General features: G+C 27.4%; 1 protein-coding gene and 1 long non-coding RNA gene across 4 annotated transcripts; both read left to right on the top strand.

Moving 5' to 3' along the window:
• Positions 1–221: 221 nt before the first annotated feature.
• On the top strand, positions 222–7,210 carry LOC117132398. Its single transcript, XR_004455975.1, has 3 exons — positions 222–1,202; positions 6,140–6,282; positions 6,362–7,210. It is a non-coding gene; the product is annotated as an uncharacterized LOC117132398 (long non-coding RNA).
• Positions 7,211–9,059: 1,849 nt separating this feature from the next.
• On the top strand, positions 9,060–12,692 carry LOC103833948 (protein WVD2-like 3). Of its 3 annotated transcripts, none has more exons than XM_033286315.1 (6): positions 9,060–10,349; positions 11,152–11,603; positions 11,700–11,773; positions 11,847–11,955; positions 12,032–12,214; positions 12,334–12,692. In XM_033286315.1, the coding sequence occupies exons 1-6, from the start codon at positions 10,346–10,348 to the stop codon at positions 12,490–12,492; spliced, it is 981 nt and encodes a 326-aa protein (XP_033142206.1). In that variant the 5' UTR covers positions 9,060–10,345; the 3' UTR covers positions 12,493–12,692. The 3 variants fall into 3 exon arrangements, with proteins under 3 accessions (XP_033142206.1, XP_033142203.1, XP_009108244.1); XM_033286312.1 differs by having other exon boundaries at positions 9,062–10,349; positions 12,032–12,226; XM_009109996.3 differs by having other exon boundaries at positions 10,218–10,349; positions 11,883–11,955; positions 12,032–12,226.
• Positions 12,693–15,832: the final 3,140 nt, after the last annotated feature.

The raw sequence follows: 15,832 nt of genomic DNA on the forward strand, positions 1-15,832 counted from the left end.
TAACATATAAAATTTTTAATTTTCTATTATCTGGTTAATGTAGTTGTTTAATATCTTTTAATAATATAAAATTAAACAAAAAAGAGCTAAAGTACAAAAGTTATTATCAAATATTTATTATTCATAATCATTAATTATCATATATATGTTAATCATATTAAGCAATTCTGTAGCTTTTATTTAAAGAAAGTCCGAGAATATTATTTTGTACACTATTTATTAATTTAATAGTTAGTTTAATAAAAACTATAAAATAAGTATAGATTGACCAACTTATTTCTCTAAGAATTCTGAATTTCATTCTCATGGTGACACGTGGCTACAAAATAATGTTGTAATGTTTATCAATTAGTATATAAGGGATATTTAATATTACATGATATGTAAATCAATACAAAATAAATAATAATATGTATAAATAATTTGTATACAAAATTAATATTCATATTGCCCAAGCGCGGATCTCAAATGTTAGTTGATCTTATTATTTCATAAATACACTTCTTCATATCGAAGTGAGATGGTGAATTATATAACATCCGAATGATATCATTGAAGCCTAATAAATTAAACAGGTTTAAAAAAAAAAACAAAATATCAACAAACATGACCCTACTCATCAATCTCATATTGACAGTCCATGACTGTACGTTTGGAGACTTATGACATGATGGTTGAACGATCAAAATTTGTATTTAACAATTATTATTAAAAATAAAAAATTTATCCCGTGCATGTGCGCAGATAATCACCTAGTATATAAATAAATCAATGAAGCGATGTTTAAAATAAGAAACATTAGTGAAATTAAATAATCTCTATATTAACAGACACTCAAATGTTTATGTCGCCTAGACAATGCATTGATATTAGAATGAGTGAAAACAAGGATTTGAAGCTTTTGAAACTGTTAACGGTTTGTATAATGTGCATTAAAATTATGATATTTGCATATTGTTTTCTCGTACTATATCTTATTGAGCCTTGATTATCAACATAATAACTGATTTACTACATATACAACCTTTGTCATACTCGTTTCTAGTGCTTCAAATGTGTCTTTGTACATAGTCGTCAAAGACCTAAAGACATATTTATGCGGTTCCTAGAATATTATGTTTGATTTGTGGTTTGGAAATTCTGATAAAAAGTTCGATACATATATAAGAACTATCATCAATTCTAAAATAATAAAATACTAGGTGACCGGTCTGCACCCTGTGCGGACATAAGAACATGACCGGTCTGTATCCTGTGTTCTCTCTCGGCCCGTACCTCACGAAAGGGAACACAGTAACGTCAGTATGAAGAAGAAAATATTGTGTGTATGTATAATTGCAACGTCACAAAATATTTTATGTGTTTACGAAGAAACTTTTATTCAAAAAATGGAATAAATAGTGTATAGTTTTAGAAGTAACATATTTTATATTATCATTAATTAGAATTGTATTGTATATGTTTCGTAATTCTTTATTTTAGGTGAATAATATTATTTTTCCATAAATAATAAAAAAACATTTATGTAGACATATTAAAAGAAAATATAATAAAAATCAAAATATTATCCATAAATAATATAAATTATGAAGTACATTTCTCGATAAAGAAAGTAAATTCAATTAGAAACTTGCAAAAAATTAAATAAATTATGTAAGCAATTTGACGGGTTAACATTATTTGATAGATTTATAAATTTCTAAATTTTCTTGAACATGAAATAATATTAAATTGACATACCGTCATCGGTCTCCTAACTCATCACAACCCATCTAGCAAATACAAAAAATAAATAATTACAACAGTTTATTTATTTTAAAATTTGTATTTGAAAAAAAGTAGATTAAAATTACTTACCGTGACTACGAAATATTCTGAAAAACTTGTTTGTAAACAACATTCAATATTTTTGTCTGCGACTTCCCTTCTTTACCAGTTATTAGGATTTTTAATCCAGATCTCGACTTAACTCTTGAAAGTGCAACTTTGCATTGCATTTTGTAAGCATTTTATAAATTATTTTAAAATTATAATAAATTATTATTTAAACAACGATAAATAATTTAAAAATAATATTAATAAACATTTTTAGATTTTGTAATATTTAAAATAGTTATTATATAATTATATTCGAACATAATTCATCAAGTAGAGTATAAAACTATTATAATTATCTTATATAAAATTTCGTTAATTGTATTTTATAGTTTATAAATATTAAAAGTAATAAATAAAACATTATTAATCTTTCTATAATTTCGAAAATTAGTTTCCATAAATTGTTATTTGTATTATTCGTTAGATGATATGGCTAGTGATGTTAAATGATTTTAGACTTATCTTAAATTTTTAGATCTAAATTAAATAAATAAAAATTAAAAACAATCGACCAATTAAATTATAACAATTTTTTGAAACTTCACCTATGAACCCCAATCTGCGATAGATCAGTCCACGAGATTCACAAAAAAAATCTAAATCCCTTACAGTTTGGGTTACTTAAACGTAGATTTGTCAATTTGACATATATGCACCATGTTGGTAAGTTGACCACGATTATTGGTGGAACTAATATCCGGTCTAATAAAAAAAGGTAGCTGGTTCGATTATTAATTTTCTAGGTTTTTTGACTCCATTGAAAATGACCTCATAAATTAAATAAAAATTGCATAATGCTAGCTTAGTTATAAGATAGTATATTCAACAAAAAAAATGATATAAGATAGTATTACTAAATGATACTATGTAATACTTTCCCCGGACTATATTCAACTAAAAAAGAGAAAGTACTAAAAAACCTTTTCAATAACTGCTTTAACTTAGCGAAGCTTCTCAGCATGTTCAAGGTCTTCTGGATCACTATCACTCTCACGACCTGGTCTACATATAAAAAAAAGGAAGACCATATTGTCGTTACCAGTATTCAACACATGGAAAGGATAGATCAGACATGCTTTTTGGAAACAAGACACAAAGAGTTGAGTTCATGGTTCTACCTTGTACGGGGAACTAACATTCTTGTTGCATCTAATAGGTCTTGCAACTGGACTGCACTTTTTAGTTTTGTCTACAAAAAAAAAAATATATATAAAATGAATCAAGGCTCTGATAAAAGATGGATGACAAAAAAGCTGGAGCCTCTCGCATCTCAGCTCTTGGCTTTTCACCATTGTACTTCAACATCAGGTTTAACAGTTTCTCTTCTGTAACATTTAGTTTCACCTTCTGTTTTGGAGTTCGATCGCCACTGTCATGTAATAGCAAAATTTTAACAGATAAAAGTATAGAGGAGATAAAGGTGATCTATATGCTAAGAAAACATACTGTCGAATAACAACAATGACACAACGTAGCTCTTCTGATTTCCCATTGCCTTGGCGGGTTAGTCCTTTATTAGGTTGTACATGTTTATTGAACTTCCAAGGCAAAGTGGGTGGCAGAGTCGATGAAAGATGGGGAGCATTTGCGTCTAAACACATTTTTCTTAGCACACCAACAGCATCGTCGTAATACTTTAATAGTATGAGAGGAGGGATTTGTGAATAATACTTTAAATAATGAAAAGGGAATGTTTGTATTTTAAGACCTTGGGTGTCTCCTATATATATAGAGTCGATTTATTTCTCATATTAATGACGCACAATATTTTGCACAATAAATAATGAAATCGTTTAAAGAAAGATATGAAATGTGTATTGTCAAAAAATGATTTGCATATGATATGATTTTAACTTGCGCAAGTAATCTATATTAGAAAGATAAGTTATTAAAAACAAACAATCTAATTAGAAACATTAAAATATTTTGTAAGCAATGTAATAAATATGATATCAACATGCGCAAGTTTACCGTTTGAATAATAAGAAATTTTTTTAATATTTGTCTTAATTCTAAATCTTGTCTAAGGGTAAACTAAATCGATAATATTTAATGATTTCAACTTGCGCAAGTAATCCATATTGTGAATAAGTGATTTGCATATTTAATGATTTCAACTTGCGCAAGTAATCCATATTAGAAAGGTAAGTTATTAAAAACAAATTTTGTCAATAAGTTATTTGCATATTTAATGATTTCAACCTGCGCAAGTAATCCATATTAGAAAGGTAAGTTATTAAAAACAAACAACCTAATTAGTAGGGGTGGGCACTTTACCCGATATCCGAAGTGGCACCCGAACCCGATCCGAAAATGCATGTCAAGTTTTTTTATTAAAAAAATTAACAAAAAGTTACATCCAATTTTTTTTTTTTAAAATATAACTAAATTAATGCCTTTTTAGTTTTAAATTTTTATTTTATGTATAAATCTATTAACCATTCAATCTATTAAAAATAAAAAATTAGTTAACTGAAAGTTATATTTTTAAATATAAGAAACTTGAGAAATGAAAATTTTAATTTTTTTTTCAAAATCTAAATATCCGAACCCGATCTGAAATAACCTAATCCGAACTAAAAATACCCGAACCCGACCCGAAGTACAGAAATACCCGAACGGGTTCTACACCTCTATACCGAAATACTCAAAAATCCAAAATACCTGATCCGAATCCGAACGGGTACCCGAACGCCCACCCCTACTAATTAGAAACATTAAAATATTTTCTAAGCAAATGTAATTAATATGATATCAACATGCGCAAGTTTACTGTTTGAATAATAATAAAAGTTTTTAATATTTGTATTAGTTTTAAATCTTGCCCAAGGCTAAACTAAATCGATAATTATTATCCCCTAGTTATATATGGGCTTAACGAAATCGACTATAGTTTTGGGCTTGTCTACATAAGTGATTGATTAAAATAAATGAAAAATAAAATTCAAAAAAAATCGACCAATAGAATTATAAAAAATTTTCTGAGAAGCTTTATATTAATGCCATGTCAGCAGAAATCACTAAAGTGACTTCTCTTTTAATGTATAGGAGGATATTCAACAAAAAAATGATATAAGATAGTATTACTAAATGATACTATGTAATACTTTCCCCGGATTATATTCAACAAAAAAAAAGAAAGTACTAAAAAACCTCTTCAATAACTGCTTTAACTTGGCGAAGCTTCTCAGCATGTTCAAGGTCTTCTGGATCACTATCACTCTCACGACCTCGTCTACATATAAAAAAAGGAAGTCCATATTGTCGTTACCAGTATTCAACACATGGAAAGGATAGATCAGACATGCTTTTTGGAGACAAGACACAAAGAGTTGAGTTCATGGTTCTACCTTGTACGGGGAACTAACATTCTTGTTGCATCTAATAGGTCTTGCAACTGGACTGCACTTTTTAGTTTTGTCTACAAAAAGAAAAAAAAATATAAAATGAATCAAGGCTCTGATAAAAGATGGATGGCAGAAAAGCTGGAGCCTGTCGCACCTCAGATCTTGGCTTTCCGCCATTGTACTTCAGCATCAGGTTTAACAGTTTCTCTTCTGTAACATTTAGTTTCACCTTCTGTTTTGGAGTTCGATCGCCACTGTCATGTAATAACAAAATTTTAACAGATAGAAGTATAGAGGAGATAAAGGTGATTTATATGCTAAGAAAACATACTGTCGAATAACAGCAATGACACAACGTAGCTCTTCTGAGTTCCCATTGCCTTGGCGGGTTAGTCCTTTATTAGGCTGTACATGTTTATTGAACTTCCAAGGCAAAGTGGGTGGCAGAGTTGATGAAAGATGAAGAGCCTTTGCGTCTAAACACATTTTTCTTAGCACACAAGCAGCATCGTCGTAATACCTTAATAGTATGAGAGGAGGGATTTGTGAATAATACTTTAAAGAATAAAAAGAGAATGTTTGTATTTTAAAACCTTGGGTGTCTCCTATATATATACAGTCGATTTATTTCTCATATTAATGACGCACAATATTTTGCACAATAAATAATGAAATCGTTTAAAAAAAGATATTAAATGTGTATTGTCAGAAAATGATTTGCATATGATATGATTTTAACTTGCGCAAGTAATCTATATTAGAAAGGTAAGTTATTAAAAACAAACAATCTAATTAGAAACATTAAAATATTTTGTAAGCAATGTAATAAATATGATATCAACATGCGTAAGTTTACCGTTTGAATAATAAAATTTTTTTTTAATATTTGTCTTAATTCTAAATCTTGCAGATAGAAACCGCCAAACCCGTGCAACTAATTACTCATGATCAGTCTAAATAGGACGTCTATATACATGTTCCAAACTAAACTATTATATTATATCTGAAATTATTATTGTTTTTTGTAATCTTCTTTAGGAATTATTATTATTAATTGGTTTCCATACCTTTGTAAAACTTAGAAAATTGTATAAATCTTAACATCCAGACCAAAAAAAATTATTATTATTATTAAGGTTTTGCTATAGACAAATGGGACCGACCCACTAATTTGCTGGATAGTCTTTCTTTTACTCCACTCAGCGCATACCTCTAGGCTCTATCACACAGCACCTCAATCATCCCGTCTTCTTGTAAATTTTCCTATATACCCATGTAGACTTGTTTTTACATTTATGTGAACAAGGGCTGATCAGGAAAGTACACAAGACTGAGATGCTTATCTTACAATTAAATTAATAAACAAGGGTGGTGGGAAGGGTTTTTCAACAAGGGTTTAGGTGTGGGATATTCAAAATCAAAGAGCAATAAATAAGATTTGATGCAATGCCAGTAAGGATGTTGTTTCTTTTCTATAATCACTTTTTTTTTTATATTTGTTTATGGATTGTTTCCTTGCCAATCCAAAACCACGTTTCTAAACTGATAAAGAAGTAAATTGTGTGGATATGTTTTTAGTTTCTTAATTAATTAAATGATGATGGTTGAATTATGTTTTTTTTTCTAATTCTTATATTTGTAAAAACTATGAGTTATGAATGTTGATTTATTTTAAATGAAACAAAATTTTCTAAATAAACAAAATGTAACTGATGTATTTTAACTACTTGCACAAAAATATTATAGTAGTTGTAGCCACACTTAAACTGGTGTCTGGAAATAATTGTTTGATTTCTTGTCCCTTTGTGCTATCTTAATGATTGTCTGATTATATTCAATATAGCTCCACATATATAAGAGAAAAAATGCATAATTTCCGAAAAGTTTGCCCCACACTGACCTGAAAGTTGTTCTGAATTAAATTAAAATATTCGAGTAAACCAACGACATCGTTGTAGTTTCATCTTAGAAACTTTGTTTAGGATTTACACCCAAAAAAATTTTAAAAATTTACACCAAAAAAACTTTGTTTAGGATCAAAAAGAAATGAAAAAAAATAACAACTGGAGTATTATGACTCCCTCCATTTCATAAGAACAAGTCCATCGAGAGGATTCAAAAGGAGTTTCTCCTATTTAAGAAAATAAGAATTGTAAAAAAGCATGTGAAAAAATTGAAAAGTCCTCTCAACCAAAATTTTCAGATACTGGATTTGACGGCTGTCAATTTTTTTTGTTGGTGTTAATTTTCAAAGAAACTAAAAAGTAATTTTTTTATCAATTTTTCTTTTTTTAGAAATTTTGGGAGTTTATTCCAATAAGGTTGCTCTAAATGTTACTTACACATATTTTATGTGGATTTAAATATAATAAAATATACTAACATATTTTTATTTAAACATATATCTTATATATTAAAAGAGAAGTCATGACTTCTTTCATGTGTGATTTTTTTTTTATTTGGACCATCACTTAGAAATCTTATTAAATGTATTTTACTAAGAATAATAATACATAGAATCTTTAAAATACTTTAATCATAATATCTTTTGATATCTTTTTATTTAAAATATAAATATATTTATTTTAAAAATCTAACAAATCTGTTTTAAAAGATTTTTACAAGATCTTCATTTTCGAAATTATATTTAAATATTTTTCATTAATTTCGAAATTAGTTTGAAATATTATTATACATTAATAAATTCAGTAATCATTTATAAAATAAAAAATAAAAAATTCTGTAATATTTTATATATTATATAATCATAATCAATCATATTAAAAGAAAATTATTATATTGAGCTAAGTATAATAAAATTGTATTAAATTTATAAATTTTATTTTCATAAGTATAAAATATTTATGTTCAAAAATAAAATCTAATATGTTGGTAAGATGGATTAAGCAAAATATATAATACATGTATAAAAATTAACATGTATTTCTGTAAAGCTTATAATATAAAATCTTTGTAACTACTTTAATCATAATATATTTTCATTTTAAATATAATATATATTTATATATTATATTTAAAAATTCTAATAAATCTGTGTAAAAGTATTTTAACAATAATTTAATATATTTTAAGTTATCGTTTATAAAATGAAAAATAAATAAATTATATCCTATTTTACCTACTTTATAGTCATGATCATGTTAAAATACAATTATTATACTTAAATAAATATGATAAAAGTATATTCAATTGATAAATTTATAAATTTTATTTTCATAAATATAAATTATTTATTTTAAAAATATAATATGATGATAGAACGGCTTAAAATTAACAAACCTTATAATACATGTCTAAAAATTAACATATCTTAGACTTTTGTATATACAATAATATATTATCTAAAATGAATAAGTATAAAAAATATTATTAAAAAGAAATACAGCTTTGAAACACGTGTCAGAATTTAGCATAAATTAAATACAAAATAATTTTCAAATATGTTTTCTCATGAATATAATAATTTGCTTAATAACTAAATGCAAATACAATACGATAAATATATAATAAGAAGTAAAAATACATACGGTTTTAACCAAATGATTAATTATAACATGTAAATTATAAAATTATTATATTTAAAATAGTTATATAAACATTTAAGTATATGATTAATGTTAAAAAAATATCACTAATGTTTAAAAATAATAATTTATGTATAGAAAAAGTAAAAACAAACATCCGCGCGGTTGCGCGGGTCAAAATCTAGTTGGTTAGTTAAAAGGATAAGAAAGAGATTGTATATGAAAATTGCATTTGAAAATGTAGAATGACACTTTTTGAAACAAGAAAAAATACTACTTTTTATAGAATATATGGTTACATTAATAGTTAATTACTAAATGGTAACATTAGTAGTTAATGTAATGGATAGAAAGTAAAATTTAGGGTTGGGCAAATAAACCAAACTTGAAAATCCGAACCAAATCCGATCCGGTAAAAATGAATCCAAACCGATCCAAACCCGACACAAATATCAATGGATTTTATTTTATGGTACTTCGGGTTATGAGTATTATCCGAACTGAATCCAAACTTAAATAGATATCCGATAGAACCCCAAACATTCAAAATCTCAAAAAGAACTTGTACCAAACATGATTTTAATTCTTAATATATATCCAAATACACTAAAATATTATTGAACATTTAAAATAATTATCTATTATTTGAAAGTGGCTGTTGAAGCTTGAAGTTTTTAGATTTTGCTTTTGTTTTCATTGAATAATGGTTCTCATTTCATAAAAACTTGGTTTTCGTTTTATGTTTTCATTTATTTGGTTTTCTTCCCATCAATAACTATGTTTACTTTTCGTTTGATTTTGAATGATTGCGTTTGATGTTTTTTACTTATGGTTGAATCGAGTTTACTTATGTTTTGGTTATAAAATAGGTATAAATTAGGTATTTTAAAACCAAAGAACCGGTTTTATTTATGTTTTAGTTACGAAGTAGATACAAATCATGTACTTTTAAACCAAAAAAACTGATTAAGACCCAAACCCGAAAGTACATCGGGTTGTACCGGCTCTTTGAAAATTTACTAACTATGACCCGAACCCGATAGAACCGGAACCAGTCCCAAACCAAAATTTCATATAACTCAAATGGAGTTGATTTTGATAAATCCAAAGAACCAAGACTCGATTGGATAAATCCGAAACCCGATTGAGACCCTGAATTTCCAAGCCTAGTAAAGTTAATTGACACAATATATATAAAGAAAATTAATTATATTTCTTTTTGGAGTTTGCTAGTGAAAATAGTTCAACATTAATCATTCAAAAGAATAAAAACACTAACATGTGTTCGTGTTTTATTTACCAGTAATTAAGAAAAAAAATAGTGTTCTTTTCCTATAAATAATTCGTTAGAGTGTCTATAAAAGTTAATGTCCAGTCTAGCAAACCAAAAATTTTAGTTTAAAATTTACAAAATTAATATTGGAGCACTAATTAAGACACGGTGTCAAGTAACGGGCGTTAGCACCGACGAGGAAGGAGATAGTATTCATCACCATCATTCTCAGAAGTCACAAACAAACACACACAAGAGAGAGAAGGAGCAGTTACAAGTTTCTCTCGCCTGTCACGAGAACAATGGGTGAGTACAACAATCTTCTACTTCGATTTCATCTATTTCTGATTAATTGCCTGCTTAGGAGTTCGTTTTGAGATTTCGGCGTTTGTTGATTGCGTTTGATATGATCATAGTCACACAGAGGTCCACTTCCTCATCTGATGATTTTGCTCTCCACATTACCAATATTTTTTTTCTTTAAACTTGTTTTGCTTAGATTCCAAGAAATTTAAGGAAAAAAAAATCGCTCTCAACGCTTTAAAATGAAGGAAACATGAGATTTTTCTAGCTGCATGTCCATTTTTTAAATGCAAGAAGCTTCAGCCATGATGAACAAAGCATCTTTTCTTCGTTGATTATTCCTTGACTATGCAAAAAAAAAAAAAAATAGTTTGGCCGTGTGTACAGTTTAATTTATCTCGTAGAGAAATTGAAAGTTGATTGATTATTAATATATTTATGTGCTTGATTATGCTTTAGAATATACTTTTTCCTTTAGAACAAAAGCTGTATTCGTATTTAAAGTCCCACGTTTGGTTAGCTTAATGCTTTTAAGAGAATACTTTAGATGGTTAGTTGAATTCTTGGTCGTTTTCACTTGTATCTAAGCATACTTTAGTTTTTATACTGATAATCAAAATTTAGTTGTATATTGTCTTCAGTTGAGTATATCATTACTGAATCATATCATAAATACGATTGCAAGGTAAGTTTTATCTTACCGTTTCACATAGATTCTATGTAATATGATATACCAACTTTGAACATTCATGTGTCTACAATGTTTTAATATCCATTTTTACTTAACTGTTTGGTGTTGCGACAGATATCTGCATGGATAAAGAGCCAGATGGTCTAGTGGTCTATGCCAATAGTGATTCTTGTGACCCAAACCAAGAAAATGTTTCTGTACTGCCTCCCTTAGATTCAGTATCACGCGACGAAGCCAATGGAAATACAGAGCTTCTATTAACAGAAGAGAACGTTGAAGTTAAAGAATATGATGTTAAAGAGTGTACTAATGAAGTTCCAGCTGCTAAGCCATTGGAAGATGGCAATATGGAGATAGCTGTTTTGGGAAAGGAAGCTAAACGTGCGTTGAAAGCAGGTCGTTGGATTAACAAAAAAAGGAACACTGTTCCACAACCATTTGCTTTAGCTACTGAGAAGCGTGCTTCATCTACTACACGTTCGTTTACGGGTGAGTCTCATGGAGTAGCAGCTGTTTCGAAAATATATCCGGATGGGTATAGTAAAGTACAAAATCAGGCCACAAAGGTTAGAGTTTATGCTATTATGTTAATATATACTTTCTTGAATCGTAGTTTCTTTGTCTAGCTAACTGTAATGCTTATGGACTTATTGCGAGGGCAGGTACCTAGGAAACCCTTGCAGCCAAAAAACAAGAAGCTTTCTGATGAGGAAGATTCTTGCTCTGTTGCTTCTTAGTATGTTTCCTTCTCATAAGAAATTGTTATTGTTCAAAAAAAAAATTGTTTATTTTCAACTAAAGTTGCCTAGCTATTTCTCTACTGAACATGTGACTATCGTCGACAGTACCAAATCAAGAACCATTGTCACCGCAGCTCCTTCGTTTCGATCCACTGAGCGTGCAGAGAAGAGGAAGGAGGTGACATAATATTCCATTTTTTTTTTCTGTTTTTAATAAATTTTGCATTGGCTTTTAGTTAATTGTTGTTCTTTAGTTCTACATAAAACTGGAAGAGAAACACCAAGCCATGGAGGCTGAGAAAACGCAGAGCGAAGCAAGGAACAAGGAGGAAAATGATGCAGCCTTGAGGCAACTAAGAAAGAGTTTGATGTTCAAAGCAAACCCAATGCCCAAATTCTACCATGAAGGGACTCCTCCCAAGGTTGAACTTAAGAAGGTAACACACAAGGTTCTCTTTCTCTATAAACATTCATAAAATAAAAGATTATTCGTAAACTTCAAAACACTTTTCCAGTTCTTAACTATTTTGCAATATGATGGTGTATATGAATCCAGCCACCTCCAACTCTAGCGAAGTCGCCAAAACTAGGGCGAAGGAACAAGAGGCGGCATGAAACGCGAAAGACTCTAATAGGGATCTCTAAAGAAGACCCTGATGATGAAACTGCACACAATGCTGACCAGATAAACCGGTTTGTTACAGAGGAAAAGTGAACCAAAACAGTCTTTTGGTGACAAGGAACTGAGAGTTATGTTTCTGCTGTGAGAATGTGTGGGATGGCTTGTGTTTTTTTTTTAATTTATGATTCTAAGTGTAATTGTGTGTAGTTTAATGTTATTTTTGTTGCATGTTTATGAATGCAAGAATCTTCCTGTTCGACTTTTTTATAATGAATCTGTCTTGTTCATAACGACTTTGTAGCCTCGACGCGGCGTATATTATTATTATTTACGCCTACCGTGGGGTCGTGCGAAAACCATAGTGTTACTATATTTTATTTTATATAAGGTAAGTTGTTTGATCAAGCTTATCATTAATTTTTTTTTTGAACATTTTCTAAGCTTATCATCATTGGTGAGAAGTTGGTGGATGGTGGATGAAATGAACTGGTTATTCCTTAATCATTGTTTTAGTTGTTTGATTATGTCTTCAATACATGTTGCAGGCTACAGCGTGAAACTTTCAAAAGAAGTCGAATTTTCCATTGTGTTATTGGTTTATATATTTTGATTGATTTAGAAATCCATATAATATTTATAAATCTAAGTAAAATATGTAAATCTAGAGGTTTTCCTCAGATTTAAGTCTTTGTATTTTTAACTAAAAAATTCAAACAAATCTATTCAAATCCATTATAAAATCAAATATATTAGTAAATCTGTACGATTGAATAACACTTTGATATAGAATTTGTGAATCATTAAACCAATAACACATGATTTTAATACAGATTTGAAAATTATAGAACTAATAACACTATATCCCTTATATATTAATTGAGGAACATTTGAAAAGATGTAACCTCAATTTTGTATTAATTAAAAGAGGCCCCAATGCATAGGTGGCACTCAATTAGATAGTCAATTACATTCAATTGAAAAATAAGTAGGTCCACATTCGATTTTTATATGTTGTTAGATATATAAGTTGGTCAAACTATATGATATAATGATATGATATGATATTTTCTTTCCTTAAATAAAACCTACGGAATTACCATAAATGACTAATATATATATGACAATTAATGAGTTTAATAATAAAGATTTGATAACAATGTATATCTCCTCCATCATTTTTTGTTTAATTTTATATTATTAAAATAAATTAAACAATCAAATTAGCTATAAAAATAAAATTTAGATTTTTTCGTATATGTTATATTTTGAATTTTTAAAAACGACAATAAATGACTAAAACTATTAAAATTATTATGTTAAAAATTAATGATCAATGGTTTAACATTTTTATTATAAGAAGATACACATGATTTTAAAACCATATGAGTAAAAAATATCATTTAATAATAAAATAAATATATATATATATATATATATATATTAAACACTATATACCATAAGATTACATAAATATTTTAATATTAAAACTTTCAATGAATTTTCAAGAACATTTATAAATTATAAACTTATTAAAGATTTCAGATTGAAAATTTTGTTATCGATGATTTAAATATTTTATTATAAAACGATATGAACGATCATAGAACCGTATGATTATAAATTCTTATTTAATAAATAACTATACAAAATATACTATTCCTAGAAAAATAGGTTGGTCTATCTTAACTTATATTACACTTTTTAATAAACTAACTATCGAATTGATAAATAACGTACTAAAAAATGTTTTGCACTTTCCTTAAATAAAAGCTACGAAATTACCTAATATGATTAACGTATATGTGAAAATTAATTATAATGAATAATAAATATTTGATAACAATTTTTGTATCTTAGTTCTTTTTTTAATTTTATATTATTAAAATATATTTAAAAATCACATTAAATATATAATAAAAACATTTATAATTTTTCTTATATGTTATATTTTGAATTTTTCAAAACGTCTATAAATTATTAGAAATTTGAAGATCCCCACTCTGAAAATTTTGTGATCAATAGATTTTTTTTTGTCATAATAAGTTACAAATGATCATAAAATTGTATTAATATGAACTTTTATTTAATATTATAAGAAGATACACATTATATTTTTTGTCATAAAAAATATCATTTAATAATAAAACATATATATATATATATATTATACTATATACCATAAGATTACATAAATATTTTAATATTAAAACTTTCAATGAATTTTCAAAAACATTTATAAATTATAAACTTATTAAAGATTTCACATTGAAAATTTTGTTATCGATGATTTAAATATTCAGTTATAAAATGATATGAATGATCATAGAACTGTATGATTATAAATTCTCATTTAATAAATGACTATATAAAATATACTATTCTTAGAAAAATAGGTTGGTCCATCTTGACTTACATTATATTTTTTATTAAACTAACTATCGAATTGATAAATAATCTACCAAAATTTTTTTTGCACTTTCCTTAATTAGAATCTACGAAATTACCTAATATGATTAACGTATATATAAAAATTAATTATTATGAATAATAAATATTTGATAACAATTTTGGTATCTTAGTTCTTTTTTTTAATTTTATATTATTGAAAGATATTAAAAAATCACATTAAATATATACTAAACATTTATATTTTTTCTTATATGTTATATTTGAATTTTTCAAAACGTCTATATATTATTAAATTTGAATATTCCCACTCTGAAAATTTTGTGATCAATAGATTATTTTTTTGTTATAATAAGTTACAAATGATCATAAAATATAACGCATATGAATTTTTATTTAATAAATATTCAAACTAAATAATATATATATATAAACACTAATGATTTAAAGCAACAAGATTGGCTGATCAATTTAGTTGTCCAGTTAAAATCTTTCAAAAGTATGTGAAGGAATAAAGTCAAAATAAATATGGATTTAGTATAATAGTTATATTTTACTAACCAAATACCGAAAAAACCGAACCGAACCGAAACCAACCCGATATCCGGATTGAACACCCGTAATCCAAATGAAGCCAAACTATTGTTTCATTCTCTAAAATATAATAAAAATAATAACTTAATCTCGCGCAAGGCGCGGGTCTTATCCTAGTTTAGTTAGTATTTTCAAATCCATTAAAATTCAATAACCAATAAAATTTGGTGATAAAGAAAGATTTAGTTACCGGTTTACATGTCGAAAAGAAAGGTTGTATTCTGTTTGTCTTTTAAACGGTTGAACCAGTCTTATGGGTAACACTCTCGAGGTCTCATAATGGACTGGGTCTGATTAATGGGCCTAACGAAAGAGATTCGTGGTTCTAGTCGGTAGAATGATATGTGGCGCCACGATAGGTAGTGGCTAAAGGTTCTGACTTCTGACGAATCTTCCAGAGATCTCCCCAGTTTCCAACACTAGTGACAGAAAA

This window comes from Brassica rapa, chromosome A01 (genome assembly GCF_000309985.2).
Source record: "Brassica rapa cultivar Chiifu-401-42 chromosome A01, CAAS_Brap_v3.01, whole genome shotgun sequence".
In the NCBI taxonomy this organism is placed as follows: Eukaryota; Viridiplantae; Streptophyta; class Magnoliopsida; order Brassicales; family Brassicaceae; genus Brassica; species Brassica rapa.

Excerpts from the sequence above, each read along its gene's own strand:
- LOC103833948 (XM_033286312.1), top strand. Across the intron at positions 11,604-11,699 it reads TACAAAATCAGGCCACAAAG|GTACCTAGGAAACCCTTGCA; the intron begins GTTAGAGTTTAT and ends TTGCGAGGGCAG. Across the intron at positions 12,227-12,333 it reads TTAAGAAGGTAACACACAAG|CCACCTCCAACTCTAGCGAA; the intron begins GTTCTCTTTCTC and ends ATATGAATCCAG.